The 16283-nt window shown below is 41.4% G+C and overlaps 1 protein-coding gene across 5 annotated transcripts; it reads left to right on the top strand.

Moving 5' to 3' along the window:
- Positions 1-826: 826 nt before the first annotated feature.
- flrt1a (fibronectin leucine rich transmembrane protein 1a) lies at positions 827-15503 on the top strand. 5 transcript variants are annotated; one of them, XR_004611095.1, is made up of 4 exons: positions 827-894; positions 1367-1587; positions 11336-14170; positions 14660-15503. XR_004611095.1 is itself a non-coding variant. In XM_034551177.1 (4 exons), exon 4 carries the CDS (start codon positions 11413-11415, stop codon positions 13468-13470), a length of 2058 nt encoding a protein of 685 aa, XP_034407068.1. In that variant the 5' UTR covers positions 827-894; positions 1367-1587; positions 2664-2885; positions 11336-11412; the 3' UTR covers positions 13471-15503. The 5 variants fall into 5 exon arrangements, 4 of the variants coding, with proteins under 4 accessions (XP_034407068.1, XP_034407066.1, XP_034407067.1 ...); XM_034551177.1 differs by adding an exon at positions 2664-2885 and having other exon boundaries at positions 11336-15503; XM_034551175.1 differs by having other exon boundaries at positions 11336-15503.
- Positions 15504-16283: the final 780 nt, after the last annotated feature.

Here is a 16283-nt window from a genome sequence, read left to right as displayed (position 1 = left end):
CCTCGGATATATAAGTTGAACTAAAGTACCTCGCTAACCAGGCCCCATCGACCCAGTGTGTCACTTTGATTAGACGCAGTATGACGCCTGGAATGAAGGATTGTTTAATCACAACCCAACCGTAAAACTGACGATATACTGGAATTAAATCACGGGCGAGGTGCACTGAGGTGCACCCGACACGGGGCAGCTGTTGCAGTTGTTTCACTTCCAGGTTAAGTGGCGAGATGACATTAAATCCGAGTGCAGATTCTCGTTCATATCTGTGTTAAGTGTTCATCGACTGTCAGTGCTGCACCTCCCCCGGGGCCTCAAGGGAGGGACACGAGGAGAAGATGCTGCTTGAGGTGAAAGGGACAGGTGCACAGGTGTCCTTTAAAGAGTTAGTTCCAATCACCGACACATAGCAACAGTTGAAGCGGCAGCAGTGGTTGTGAACATTGGAACTGTCTGCACCCGATCTCAATTAGTGTCACGAATCGTTCTCTGAGTCATACCTCAGTCATATAAATGAACACACACACACACACACGCTACACACATTTCTAGATTCTTACATGTTCAGAGGATATCGTTATGTCCCATGTCCAAATAATTGCCCATAAATCTGCTTAGAAGTCAAAGTAAAAAAAGATGCCCCTTTGGAGTTTTCTTCCATATCCAGTCTTTGAAAATCTGACCTTCATGAATATAATGCCCTCGAAGGTTTGTTTGTTTGAAGATATTTCTGCAGAGGCACTCTGAAGAATGAATATTAAAGGAGCAATACTGCTCAGTATTTTCAGATCTGTGATCAGATGGGGTTTGCCTTCATGAGAAGAGGAGTCAGTTGGAAGGAAGATGGCGTGTCACAAAGCAGTAGATGTCCGCTCATCGATGTGAGGGAAGAAGAAGGTGAGATCAGGGGGGAGGGGCCTGCTGGCAGTGTCAAGGCCTCGCCTGGGAAACGGTGGCTTTGATGGAAATCTTTCTTTCACATCGAGATAGTTTTAGCTTTTAACAGTTTCATGGAACTTAGTTCTATCATGGTGGTGCAATCATCAACTTAGCGAAGTAAACAGCAAGTTCAGCCTTTTCATTTTTTTTCTTTTTGGATTTCCATGAGTCCCAAATGCACATCTGATTTATTTAAAAAGAAGTCGTGAAAGTTTGGAAAATGAAGAATAAATCACTAAATCCTCTCACCAAGAGTATATTAGTAAAAGTAATGAACCAGAATACTTTATACGGAAGGACATACTGTACACAGTCATTTAATACCATTACAGTTTCATCAGAAAAATGTAACATCTTGACATCTACGATTGTCAATGATGGTCAGCTGTGCTCCCTTGATGATGTTTCCTCTCGCTTTCTTTCTCCACAGTGAACTGATCTGGAGCCAGTGGTGACAACTGATCGACATCAGAGCTGAATATAAAAACACAGGAGAAAGAGCTGATCCTGAGACCAGCGCCTGAGTTTATGGGCTGCAGGACGACAAACGCCAGAGGAGACACAGTTTGCAGACTTTGAGGGAATCGTGTTGGGAAGAATAGAGCAAATGGTGCTGCTGCACCTCCTTTCCTGGCAACCCCACTTCAAAAAGTAAGACCGCATTCACTTGTTTTTGATTTCGACGATGCATTAGATAAAACATATTCTTTAACCCAATTCCCAAGTTGTGTCTCTTTCTGGTAATCCGAACAAAGATGGCAGCTGGATATTACATATCTCCGTGCTCAATTTGGACAAGATGACGTATCATTAACAGTTGTGCTGGTATATTGATATTTCTTCCCAATATTTTTTAAATAATGACTTAAATTTGTTTCCCAATAGGAGCAAGGACATAAGGATGGGAAACACAACAGGGGAAATGGGTTACAAATGCAAGTAAATGTAAAATAAATGTACAGAGAACAGAGTGTATGTTTTCATCCAGATGATTGGAAGAGTCTTTTTTAGGATCCTGGGGTTGTGACAACCTTCAGGGAAACGGTGCTTAGTGATGTGACTCAAATGAATAAACTTGGACTATTTTAATCCCATCTACTCGATGAACCTTTGTATCAGGAGGAACATTTCTAAACCGTTAGCCGAGCATTAACGGACTTGCTTCTCTGAAAGTCACGACATGCTATTTTAATGACTGCTTGGAAGTAAGAAAACTGTGCCGTACCTGCAGTTCCCTTTCATCCAGCGCTTTTATGGGAAAAGAAAATCGCCCGGTTAACCTCCGAAAGTTTAAAGTCAGAAGAGCAAATATAAACAAAGCCAGAGAAGCGCCTTCACTGTATCTTCACAAATGGTGTCAGTAATTAAATAAGAGATAAATGAAGCTATTAAACAAACTAACACTTATCAACGGTTAAACAGTTGGCAATGGAGCTCGATTATCCCTCTCGTTTTCTCCTTTTGGGCAAGAGGCCAAACAAAGCAATCAGTAAAGGTTGTACTAAAAGCCAGCACCCAATAATAAAATATACAAACTCCATGACTGCCTCAATTGGTTTTCCAGCTCCGAAGCCAACACATTGTTGTTCACAGGGGCAGGTTCTCTTTTTCCTCCTGCTTTACTGGTTTCTAAATATAGTCCACGATGCTGAAGAAATAGATAACTATGTGTCATTTTCATAGATTTATCAGCAAACAATACAATATGTTCTGTGTTTTGAACCCAGTCCGACCAGATTCCAGCGGTGAAAGTGAAATCAGGCGAAGTCGTAAGAGAGTGAAGAGTGAGACGACTCGGGGCTCAAAGAAACTTTCTTTTGAGATCTGAACACTCCCACAGCTGAAGTTTCTTGTCGGATAAACCCACACACCGAGAAGTCAAAGTCAAGGATCTTTTCTGAGCCCCGGAGGCGGCCTGTATCTATTTATCCACTGTGATTTCTCATATGGTAAAACACAAACGTATACACCTCTAAACAAACAAACAAACAAACAAACAAAAGCCTCTCTGCATGCACACGTGCCTTTAAACCACAACTACAATTCCATCATACAAGGAAACGTTTCGTCACTTTTACCTCGATTACATTCAATTATTGGCTTTGTAATCCATTCATTCGAAGTTGCATTGCTGCCGTCGGACAAGATTTTATTTGATGAAAGACAATTTTAAAAGGATGTTATGTGCCAACATCTGTTTTTTTAATCACTCAAAAGGAAAAGAAAGTATTTGTTTGCCTTTAGATTTCTGTTAGGACGATATAAAGATGGTTAGAAATGGGTTTCAGCCAACGTTGCATAATGATGGAGTTACAGACGGAGCATAAAAGAGAGAGAGAAGCTGCAACGTATTGAATGGAATATGTAGAGAAAGGAAGATGAAAAGATGATTAAATTCAGAAGATCTTTTGACATTGTAAATGTAACACAAACAAGTGACAGGCCAGACAAAAGTGAATGGAAGACGGGATTGTTCAAGGAGGTTTGACGTCAAACCTCCTTGATATATATATATATATATATATATATATATATATATATATATATATATATATATATATATTGTCTTCTAACTGGAAAACACAACTGTTCAATCCGAGGAACCTGAACCCTCAGAGGTCCACGCTGTGTGTATGAAGGCGTGCACAAGCATGTTTTGATTTTGTGAAAAGTACAGTGTGGGGTTTGATGTGTAAATTGCGATGCGGAGGGTGTAGATGAGATGTGAAGATCCAAGTAGCCGTCAGGGATGTGAGTAATACACTAGATTGGGAGCAGCAGTCTGAGATCATGGAAACCGGCTTATAAAAACTGGCCTATGATCTGCTTGTACTTTCTATTTTGGTGGATTTGGGGTAGGATGTGAATTGTAATTTGCAATGTTCTCGTGGCCAAGGACACATTGAATTGAACTGTATCCACGAATAGGGAAGGAATATAGGAAGAATATGCACAGTGCAGCAAGGAGAACTCTGAGAAGTTCAATCAAATGTACACTTGACACAAGGAAGCGGCGTTGCGACATGTGTCACTGAAAAGCAGCAGAACTGGGATCAAGTTTCAAAATCCTATATGTTGGGCGATAGTACATTTTTTACATGAACTACAATCTTGATACAAATCCATTAGATTATGTTCGTTCACATTGTAAAAATCAACTCATCAAACAACGTAATGTTGACGTTTTGATTGTAATTTATTGTTACTTATCGGGCCAAATATACACCAATAAGGATGTCCGGCATGGGGAGATGAGGAAGAGTTCATGTCACAACAATGTTGGCCAAAGTAGTATTATCCTGATAAGATATGTGAAATGACACTGGAATCACTGAATCCTACATTTTATTAAAAATATGTATTTTATATTTTGTATTGGCTTACAGGACACAAACAATCTTAATGTAAATTAATTATAAATCAGCAAAGTCCCCCATATTAGGAATACTGTGAGTCTTTTCTCTCACATAATTTCTGTATTTTTTAAAATCAGACTCTACTTTTGCTCGACAGCTTTTTCACTCATGAGGACTTTCATGATTATGCCAATAATGGAAATTGTGAAGAGTTTTTTTTTTTTTTTTATTGCGATCTGCAATAAAATCCTATATCGTCCCATTTCTAACTTATGCATTTGCGATACGCTATCGGCTGACATATCGGTCCTGCTCTACAAAGCACAAACATTAATAGCAAGCATTACTTTGAAAGTCTGTTTTTATTGTTGAATTTTTTCTATCCCTGGAAACCCTAATAACCATTATGATGGTCAAATAAAAAAGATATTTCTTCATGGGTCAATGTGATTACAATGGAAACTCTGTGCCTGCCAGAAACTGAAGTCAGGACATAAATGTGAAGCCAATAACACTCTTCGCTTCTTCAAATCAAGAAAGTGCTGCGCATGTTCATTTTCATTCAGATACAGAAAACAAAAACAGACCTGAGCTAAACTAAAAAGCCCAATTGGACATCCTCACAGGGGAAAATGAACGTAAACCTTTCAGCCACAAATCATTTCATGCTTTGAAATGCATTAAGTATACATTAAAAACAAATAGAAAGATAAACGATGCAGTCCTCTTCTTAATCTTACGCAGCTGCCGCTGATGTCGCTGCGTGTGCATCCGTCGTGGTGACTCCATGACAGCGGTGGCTACAGCAGTGAGGTGATCGGTCGACACCCAAAGGCACATCCATTCTTCACATCCTTTCAGCGGTGAGAGGGTTTACAGACGCGCTCGGTTGTTCTGGCTGTCGGGCCTCCAGCATGGCTGCCAGACATAACCTGACCGTCGGATACAGAAAGGTTTTTCATTGATGTTATCCTCTTCTCGTGCCTATTGTTTTATTCTGACGTGAGCTCATTTTCCTCCTTGTCATGTGACTCCGCTGCCTGGGCCTCCCACAGCCCGGTATTTATATTACAACTTGTCAGGGTTGAATTCAAATTTGACCAATTAAGCTAACCAACCTCCCTCGTTCTCTCTCTCTCTGTCTTCTTCTTTTTTTTTCTTCTTTCTTTCTCACGAATTATGATAATAAAAAAAAAAATCCAATCAGAGTCCGAGCTGAAGCGTGACAACCACTGGCTGACTCCTTGACTTAAACCAGGAGATTAAATTTGATTTTTTATGTCCCATTTAAAAATGATCAAGTGTGTTTTCTCAAAACGGAGACGACTTTTCTTGGGAGTAAACTGGTTCCTTTATTTTATGAGGCGCCGAGAAAAAAACCAGCAACATTAGAGGCAGCGCAAGTGATTTGCGAGGCCAGTGAGGCGTTGATCAGAGACTTCATTATGACCACTGACTCAGACGGACACATCTAAAGTTTATTTGCCAGCTCGTGCTATCTCTCTGTAACATCCGCCAATGTGGCAGAACGGCAAATCTCCCAATAAATATCAAGACCTTTATTTTAAATTGCTTCACAGATGAGCTCCAGAGGCATTCCAGTTGTTGTTTTCTGTCCCCTTAATTAGCAAACAAAGGCAGGGAAAAGTGGCGACCGTCATTGGATATCAGAAAGGCAACTTTCAAGGTTTAAGGTTGACGGTTCAGCTTTATTGTCATTGTACAAGACGGGATTGCACAATGACTTGTGGTCCCCTCCAGGATAAACACACACAGAAACCGTAAACACAGATATTAAAATATTTAAATTAGAATAGACGAAAACAATAAGATTGGCAATTAGATGGAACAAAGTATAGCCGATGTGAACGTTGCAATAACGGGAGGAAAAAAAGAAACTCAATTATATTGTATATATATTTCTGTTAGCATGCTAACATGTGCTCATTAGCACTAAGCACAAAGTACAGCAGAGGCTGATGGGAATGCCCTTAGTTGTGCAGGTAATCTGATAAAAAAATCAATATATTGGATTAGAAAGGTGAGTTATTTCCATCTGGAACGAAGTGGTGTGCCAGCCTAAATAACTAATTGTTTTTTTGATTAAATTTGGATAAAAAAAGGGGGGTGATTACTAGGTCAAACTACTCAGTTCACTTCAGTTAAGATGACTGATCCTGTTATTACATTTTCCACGTAACCCCCCCACGCCCCTTTGTTCTTACCATTGCACACAACGCAGGAGCATATTGCTGCAAGGAGCCGCGGCCCCTTTGTTAATGCTGAAAGGATGTACCTGTAATGTGGCTGTCTGGAGGAAGACACACTGAGGCGCTATGATTCAAAGGCCGCAGCAGCTGCAGTGGAGACGACTGGGAATTAGACGACAGAACATATAATAGTGCTGTAAAGATAAAACATGTTGTAGTGCTGTGGCGCTATATATCAACTTACTTCAGCTGTGAGCTGCACCAGCAAACAACACCCCCACCCCCCGAAGATGGAGGTACACCCCCGACTGTGAATTAGGGGAAGCACTCTCTTGCTGCTGTGCTATCTCTATTTTTTTGCTACAGCATATTTTTAAAGGACACACTATACAGTATTTGTAGGGCCAATATTGATTTGTGTTGTGATATTCTTTCATATTTATATTGCAATTGGATGCAAACATCTCTGAAAGTGCTTTGTGTACTCTGTAATTTATTAGGAATGTAATTAAATATTTGGTTTGTTTGTACATGTAATTGAAGAATTTAAGCTCTTGATGACATATACATATCATTTGTTTTATCTTAATCCTATCACAGCAGAAAAAGATATTTCACTTGCGTGTTATTATAGACTATATGACAAAAATAAGACAACTTAGTTCATCTGGTAAAGCACAAATCTTTATAAATGTCACATGCCCTGGGTCTTTGTGTCAGCAGCTCAGATGAGAAACTGCTGAGTACAAATCCAATCACTCCTTCATGCCAGGAGATTGGTGCATAAACCAAGAAAAAAACGGAGTATGTGTGTGGGTAAAAATCCATTACTTTATTCAGCCTTTAACATGTTATTCAATCTGCTTCTATCCCATACTCACGTGGCATGTTTTCAAAGGAGAGGAGATAATACGAGATTTTTAACGGATTCTAATGCTCTGGCAAGTCAAATAATTCACGACTATAACTCATTTTGTGCAACAAACGCAGGGACTCATTTGGTTTGAATGGGATACGCGAGGCGGTGAATACAGATGGCTTTATTCAAAGCACTTGAACATCATTTGCCCAATATGACTGTGGTGTATTTTGACATAAAAGTGACAACGAAGATCATGATTTTGCATATGTAAAAGAAGCAATCTGTGGAGAGGAAAATATTTCTATATTTTTCTGCACGCTGCAGTGCCTATTTGTGCTTTGTTTGTTTCTTTTTTAGGGATTTAAGTTCATATTTTTTTATCTCCATGTTTTAATATCTTGAAGATTACATTATGGCAAAGTCTTAGCTCGAGCAATGGGAGAACTATGAGATGTGCAGATAGAAAACAACCTCTACGATTAAATGAAATTAATAGGCCATGCTTTTCTGGCCTCTCTCATGTTTATTCTGTCTCAGATCCCTGGACTTATTCCTGTCATCACCATAACCATCGTGCTTTACGTCATCCTTTCCACATGTCCAATCTGTAAATCTAAAACACGATCCATGGGCATGGCATGTAAGATAAGCTGATGGCCACTATTATCTTTTCCCTGCCATCAGTAAAGTGGATTTCCTGATACAACTGCAGCCCCTTCGGTCATCCAAAATCCGGTTTTCCAGATTTCCCAGTCCTATCCCTCTGTGGGGGACTTAATGGGGAGATGGGATTCAAAGGTCTTGCTCAAAGCTGCTTTCTGTCACTCTCTCCGGCTCCCTGTTTTTGTATGTAAATCGATCCAGTCTTGGGTTCCAGTATTAGATTGGGGGTTGTTGTGTGTGTGCTGTACTCTGCCTGAGGCGACTGGCTGTCTGGCTAACACATTACCCCACATCCACTCTCTGCTCCCCTCTGCAGATCACTGAAATATAGACTGCCACCATATAGATTGTCCCCTTATGGGTTAATGTGTGCAATTTGATCGTGCATGGACAGACAAACACACAGCACGTCTGAAGCGTTCACAAACACAAAGAGCATTGACGTGCGCTTTATGCTTTTACATTATTCTCTAATATTGGGAAGGGGAAATGAGCAACCAAAGAGCAGAATATCCTGAAATGACTGTCTGCCATTGTAGCACCTGCTTAATCCAGAGAATCACAGCTCAATATGCTCTATTAATCCCTCTGGCACTTCAATCTCACACCACATCTATGTTGTTTTTAAAGGGCTGACCCAAATACTCCAGAGTCAAGAGTCTCACGGCCGAAGCTCCAGGGATTCAGAAGTCATCCATTCTTTAGCACTACTCCCCCCCACACACACACACACACACACACGCACACACATGTTATACACATTTGTACACACTTGTACATACACCGAAACCTTGTAAACATGCACAACAACATACAGTGTACAGCCTTTTTTGTCATAAAAAAAATCGACCAATATGAAACTGCACAATTTTAATATAATTTAATATAATAAAAAATGCCATCTTTTTAAAGTATAGACATAATTTTCTGAGGTCTTAGAGTGCACAGACAGCACTTCACCGTCAAGAGGATTAAAGTAGATAGTTAAAAAAATTATATGTTTATGATCAGTGAGTTGGGAGATGACTTAGCTGATGCACAAAACAAACAAGAAATATGACGTAAAGCCCAAACTTGGAAATAATGCAGAGACAAATGGTTATTTGGTTAATAAAGTCACTTTTATATGTATGTTTATTTTCTGTTGAAGCTATGATACTGAAGTCACAAGTCACAAGCCTGATATGCAATAAAGAAATACAATATACGTATTGTGCAATATCTAGGCGAACACATTATCTGCATGATTTCTGTAATAATTTGCCCTGACAGTGTAATAAATATGGAAATATTTTACCAATATATGGATAAAACAGGAAAGAAGCAAAAAAGGCTTTGAATTTTTCTTATCATCAAATGTGATATGTCTCTGTGTTGTATAGAAGTGTATTAATAGTGAGGCAAAATGAAGCAACACAATCTGCTGCCAGAGAAATATAAATAACATTTAGCCAACCTAGAACTCAGACATTAATTTCCCCAAGAATAATGTCATCTTGACCAACACGTATTGTTTTCTGAATTAGTCACCGTCATACGGGTCAGTTTTATTGTGATCAGAATTGTGATACTTTAAGAGGCTTCGTTCAGAGATTGGTGTCGTCTCCGCACATCTGTTTTCGTGGCCATATCTCATAGTCATGACCAACACGCATATGGATTGGGTTATGCTAGCTTGTCAGACCATGTTGGGAAGCAAAATTGTGAATATGTGTTCTCGAAGGCAGTTAAGACTGCAGTCATTGAGAGGGTGGAGAGACACTATGATATATATTGTAATAACAGCACAATTGTAATAACAGCACAATCAAAAGTGAAAGAAATAGTAGAGAGAACCATACCGGCAGCTTCAAGGTGTCAAGATAGGTTTGATAGGTAGACCATGAAGTACCAATCAAATGTATTATAATGGTGAATATATATATATCACATCAACTCTCAATGGAGGACAAGTACAATCCTCTATTTGTAAGAAGAATTTGAAAAACATTTGAACTGACAAAGGACAGACAGTAATTGCTTTTAAATGATCTCCAAGCAGCCACGAATGTTCAAGGGTTTGGTGGTGTTTATTTTTTCATTCAGAAAATAATTTATTCATGACACTTGAAAATGAGTGTCGTGTCAACAAAGTTTGCTTTTTTTGGTAATGAATAAGGAGAGATTAATGGTTGCAAATGTACATTCAGCAAAGTCAACTCCCGGCAGAGTTGTCATTCATTTGGTTTATGATCGCGCCGACTGGCTTTCCTGGGAATCCTGTAATATGCACGAGAGCCAACTGGCTCTGGCAGATCACCTCGGATTTGTGAGGAAATCAATACTACAGCCCAACTATGTTCGCGGCTGTGTGGGCCTTAACGGTTTGACTAATGGCCCTGGTTATTGAAGACTGCGATGCACTCAAGTTGTCGCTCCAAATTCCAAATATCTGTAGTCAATGATGTACTGACTGTTTTGACATATCTCGCTTCATCAATAACAACAGAAAATCGTGATAAAGGTCCGAGTACAGGTCATGTGGACTCCCACAGCACAACTGTGGTGACTAGAAATGGTTAATTAGTTGTCTCATCAATTGCCTTCTGCTGCACATTAACATCTCCATTACCATTTTATTTGACTTTATTAGTTTGATATGAACTAGATTAAGAAGACGTGATTTACATGAATGTATTTATCACGTTGTTTTAGTGCCCAGTGCCATCTTTACTGCATGATGAGAATTTAGCTCTTCAAGACGATTGCACTGAGCTCAAACATGTTGGTCCGTCTTGATTATGAAAAGTATCTTCAGCTCGGTCTGGCTAATGCAGCCATCTGCTGGCAACTACTAATGGAGCTATAGAGCCTCTCAAGATCTCTTAAATAATTCAGAAGCGGAGAATGTTCTCAAGAATTCACATTTATGCAGAAGGCTTAATTCTAAATGGAGGATTGGATTTGTCAATTCCAGAGTTGCTTTTGCTCAGACTAAATATTCACTCTGCTTTAAACAAGACACACTAAAGTTTAGTCTTCTAGCGGTCAGTACTCTTAGATTACTGTTGATAATTCAACATAATGATGCTTGGCTATACAGTTATCTTTAAAGTTGTTTTGGGCTGTCTCTGTAGCCTGTGTTTGGATTTGATCATTGTACCATGAACGTAGGCTCTAATATCGTTTAGACATAAGACAATGAAAGTATAGTATGAAGCTGGACTGAAAATATGACTGAAATCACATTAGTTGTCTGTGACCAATACCTAATTCATTTGTGCGTCAGTGCTGACTGTAAATTCTCTCTCTCTCTCTCTCTCTCTCAGGGTTGAGGTCACAGGATTCCAGCTCACTGCAACGATTTGAGGATTAACAATACACCTTGAAAAGAAAGACAGTGCTTATGTTCACCATAATGGCACCTGTAGGTGTGGCGAAGCTGCGGGCCCGACTCTTTCTGCTGTTTCTTTGCTTGACACTACGTGCCGGCATGCTCCAGTTCACTACAGCCACCATACAAGGGTACATTGGGGACAGGGACATGATATGCCCATCTGTATGCAGGTGCGATGAGGACTTTATCTACTGTAATGACCGTGGCCTGAGCTCCATCCCTTCACTGCCTCCTTCGGCGTCCATCCTCTACTTTCAGAACAACCAGATAAACAACCCGGGTTTGCCCACCTCCTTGGAGCGGCAGCTTGCCATCCGTGTGGTCTACCTGTATGATAATGAACTGGATGAATTTCCCGTGCACCTGCCACCATCCATTCGTGAACTGCATTTGCAGGACAACAACATACGCACTATTCCTCGTAGTGCATTGGGTCGGATGCCCTTGCTAGAGAAGCTCCACTTGGACGATAATTCAATTTCCACCGTCAGCATTGAGGACCAGGCCTTTGCTGACAACCCACGGTTGCGCCTACTTTTTCTTTCACGCAACCACCTATCCAGTATCCCCTCAGGACTGCCTGCCTCACTGGAAGAACTCCGTCTGGATGACAACCGTATCTCCACTATCCCAACCCACGCCTTCCGAGGCCTCGCTTCACTTAGATGTCTTGTCCTGGATGGGAACCTTTTGGCAAACCAGCGCATTGCCGATGACACATTCTCCCGCCTTTCCAACTTAACCGAGTTGTCCCTAGTCCGTAACTCCCTCCAGACCCCACCTATAAACCTGCCCAGCGCACATCTGCAGCGCCTGTCTCTACAGGAAAATGCCCTGACTCATATGCCACGTGGTTCCTTGGATGGCATGCACAGGCTGCTGAGGCTGGATCTGTCAGGAAACAACTTGACCACTCTGCCGAGGGGACTGTTCAAAGACCTGGACAGCCTGGGACAGCTTCTGGTGCGAGGCAATCCATGGCACTGTGGCTGCAACCTCCGTTGGCTGTATGACTGGCTGCATGCCCGCGGCAACTCCATCACTGTCAGAGGTCTCACATGCCATGGGCCTGACAGGGTGCGAGACATGGCTTTGATAGAGCTGACCAGTGAGATGGAGGAGTGTGAGGTGGTGAGGACAGCAGGGACCAGAGACAGAGTGGGCAGCGGTGGAGTCGATAGCTCTACCACTCACACCCCTCCACAGGGCTCCCTCTTCACCCTCCGCTCAAAGCGACCTGGTCTGGGGCTTCCTGACTCTGGCTTAGACTACACTCTTAGCAGCAGCGGTGTGGGGAAGAGCTTGGCTCTCAACGTGAAGCCTCTCTCTCACAACAGTGTCCGTGTTACCTGGAGCGTGGCCCAGCCCAGCTCCTCCTTTAGGCTAAGCTGGCTCCGACAGGGCACTGCTAATGCCATGGGATCAATCACGGAGACACTGGTCCGGGGCGACCGTCGAGAGTACCTTCTTACCTCTCTCCAACCACGCTCTGGCTACATCATCTGCATGGTACCCCTCGCTGCCAGCTCAGAAAGCAAAGGGGCAATTTCTGGAGATCCTGACTCTGATGAAGCTCTCGTGTGTGCAAAAGCTGAGACGTCTGACCTCACCCCTGTGGAGGAGGAAGAGAATGAAGACTCAAAGCATATGACAGTCCTGCCGCTGGCAGGGATTATTGGTGGGTCTGCCGCCATTGTATCTTTGGCTCTTATTTGTTGCATCGTTTGTTGGTATGGACACAGGACTGGGCATTTGTGCTCTCGTGACCACTACACTCGCAGCAACTCCCGAAAAAACAAGACCTATGATGATTACATTGAGTCAGGCACAAAGAAGGACAATACCATCTTGGAAATCCGCAGTCCGGGGTTCCAGATGACGCCTATGGCGGCTTGCCAACCAATGCAGCCTAAACCCCTACGAGAGGATTACATCATTCATACCATATACCCCTCCAATGGCACTGGCCTGTACAAAGGTGACGCCCATGTTTCTAATGCAGGACATGGCACCAACCGCGGCTATAGAGAAGGGGAAATCCCAGATATAGACTACTGTTACACATGATGTACTGTACCAGATCCTATTCACAGTGTTATTGGTAAGCTGTATAGATGCACAATTTCCCTTCGCATGGACACTCTGAAGCACCCCTCTGTGCCTTCTTTTTCTGGTCTCCCATTCCAAAATACCTGCTGTTCCCTGCACTGGAAGTACTGTGTGTGATTTACTGGAACTGCAACCATGTGAGAACAGTTCACTGCAGGAAGCAGCAGCCAGTGCCCCAGGTGTAAATGCACAGCTGACTGTTTCTTCCCCATCTTAGTAATGACCTGTGTATTTTTTCTTTTCTGCTCTTTCCATGTGACATGTAAGCAAAGAATGTAAACACTGTGGAAAGGTCAAACTTAGCATATAGGTGCTAAGTTGAGAGTTCCCCTCTCACACACAGGAGCCACAGCAGTCAATTCAAAATGGATTAAGACATAATGAGATGACATTTTTGTTACTCTTTCCCTGCTCAACAATCATACACAGTATGTAGTCTTATCAAGTAATTGTTCCGAATGCCTCAACTATATTGATGTGCCCTACCAGCTATCCAAGGAAAGGGCTTTGTAAAGCTGTGAATTGTTCTATTTCAAACGACCCAATAACCACTTGTCTTAAAGTAGGCTTGTTATTACCTTATTCAGTAGTTGGCAGGGTCAAGATCTTATCATGGCTGGTGGGCCTTGGCTATACCTCTCGAGATCATTCAACTAAGGTCAGTATTGTAGTGTTGCATCAGATGAGATGCAGCACAGGCGTGTAGATAATTTACTTAGATACCGACTGGGCTGTGTTTGAAATATGCTATGATATTTTTATCCGTGGTTTGTTTAGTAATCAAATCCTGCGCAGCTCTTTTTATTTATTTATTTTGTTGCTTATGTGATGGTTTGTGATTTCGTCTCTGTTAAAATTGCTTTTTAAACCCGGCTTTGAAGACAAAATACGGAAAGTGAAGAAAATAATCCTGAAGGCTGCCTCCAGGTTCACGTTTTCTTAAATGAAGCAGAGTGGATTCTTGAGTGAGGCTGTTTATATTATGTAATTTGACAAATTTGACCCCTCCCAAAGACTAGCATGTCGTTCCACCGAGACAGTGGAGACCAACCTCAACCCCTCTCTTCCTATTTCGTGCCTGTGTGCTTAGCCTGTGATTTCAGTTGGTACATTTTGGTTACAAAATGCTTCCTCCACATTCTTAAAGGCGTTCTCGGAGAATCCAGACTGGACAAATTACTGATGCGGAGCTTCCCGTGTAAGGCAGACTCTTGTGAGTGAACCTCGAAATGAGGGTGAGAACTGTGGGTGAAACTGAGGAGATTCAAACCGCAACACTGTTGACCTGCACTGTGGAGCAGTGGCCAATCTGTGGGAGGGTGGATGGACTGTCGGGGTAGTTTGAAGGTGGGGTGACTTTTCAGTGAGACGAGTTCAATGATGTTTGTTTTAGCAATGGTAAAAGGCCTCCACTCATTCCACCTCTTTTATTACTGAGCAGCACTAAAAATGTAAATGTATTAGCACTTAGCAGAGGAACAGGGATAAATGTAACGACAGCCACGGTGAGACGGAGGAGAAAGACACATCTTCAGGCACTGACAAAGATGGCAGAATTGATGGCTCTGGCGCAGTGGAGTTCACCCATGCATTAATCTGTTTGTCATAATCAGCTTCTCCCCTTGGGTTTAATATTGTCCATCAGTTGTTTACCACTGTGTTGCTTCCAAAAGGGGAAACCAATTGTGCTTCCTTGACTGTTCTGTCCACCGGAGTTTTACACTGGTATCAGACAATATGTCAGTGGAATGTATATTTTAACTTGCACCTGAAATCACTGGTTTAAACATCTTACTGGCCAATTCTGTTTTGGGGAATGTTGATATAGTGTAATTGCTATTTTACAGTGGCTCAATTCAAGACACATACTTCCTCATCATTTGTATAAATAAAACCATGGCCACAGCCACATAAATATTTTTTCTGGTGAAAATATAGAAAGTAATAGTGCCATAACTTTGCTTAAAAAAATAATAATTATGTGAACCTGAGATATGTGTGGAATTTTCTTTACAAATTCATCTTCAGAGGGGATCAATAAAAAGTTTTATAATCTTGTTATTACTGCAACCTGTTATTTCACCTCATGCCTGAGGGAACAGAATATGTTTATGACTTTATTATAAAAAATTTAACCTACATATTGATTTAATTTGATGAAGGCTCTGGACAGCTCTAGGGTGAAACAGTGCCTACTGCAGCCTGAGGCCAGACACTTGGAACCAGCTGAGATTTTGAGATGGAGCTGAGGAGAGTCAAAAGGCTGCTGCCCTCAGTGACTTTACGTTTACATTCAGCCTGGAGCTCCACAAGGCTGAACGCGTCTCACTGTAAATGAACAACTTCATCAAAACAGATGAAATTCAGTAATTAGCCTCAACTGACTGGGTATCAGCTTGGTACCCTTCTGTTACCTCTGAATTCCTTCCCCCTATGACACAGACACTTTATATTTTAGTAAAAGAAAAGGTGATTTAATTTGATATACAAGTTCACTAAACAATGCTGGCATTTAAGAGTAACTTGGTTTGGTCAGATGTTCAACCACAACCAACACTGATGTCACAGTGTACAGCACACCCTGGAGTACATTTGAAAAGTTCAACCACTGGTCAACAAAAACAGTACTTTCATGAAGTGTTGAAGTAAACCAGGAAACAAATCCTCACATTAGTCTCTCGTTATGAATTGAAATGTGAAAAGTGACCAAACAAATCTGCATATGATAAATAGATATATAGATGGATAGATAGATAGATACTTTATTCACC

This window comes from Cyclopterus lumpus, chromosome 14, assembly GCF_009769545.1.
Source record: "Cyclopterus lumpus isolate fCycLum1 chromosome 14, fCycLum1.pri, whole genome shotgun sequence".
In the NCBI taxonomy this organism is placed as follows: Eukaryota; Metazoa; Chordata; class Actinopteri; order Perciformes; family Cyclopteridae; genus Cyclopterus; species Cyclopterus lumpus.
The sequence above is the reverse complement of the archived record's forward strand: the minus strand, read 5'-3'. Positions and strand labels throughout refer to the sequence as shown.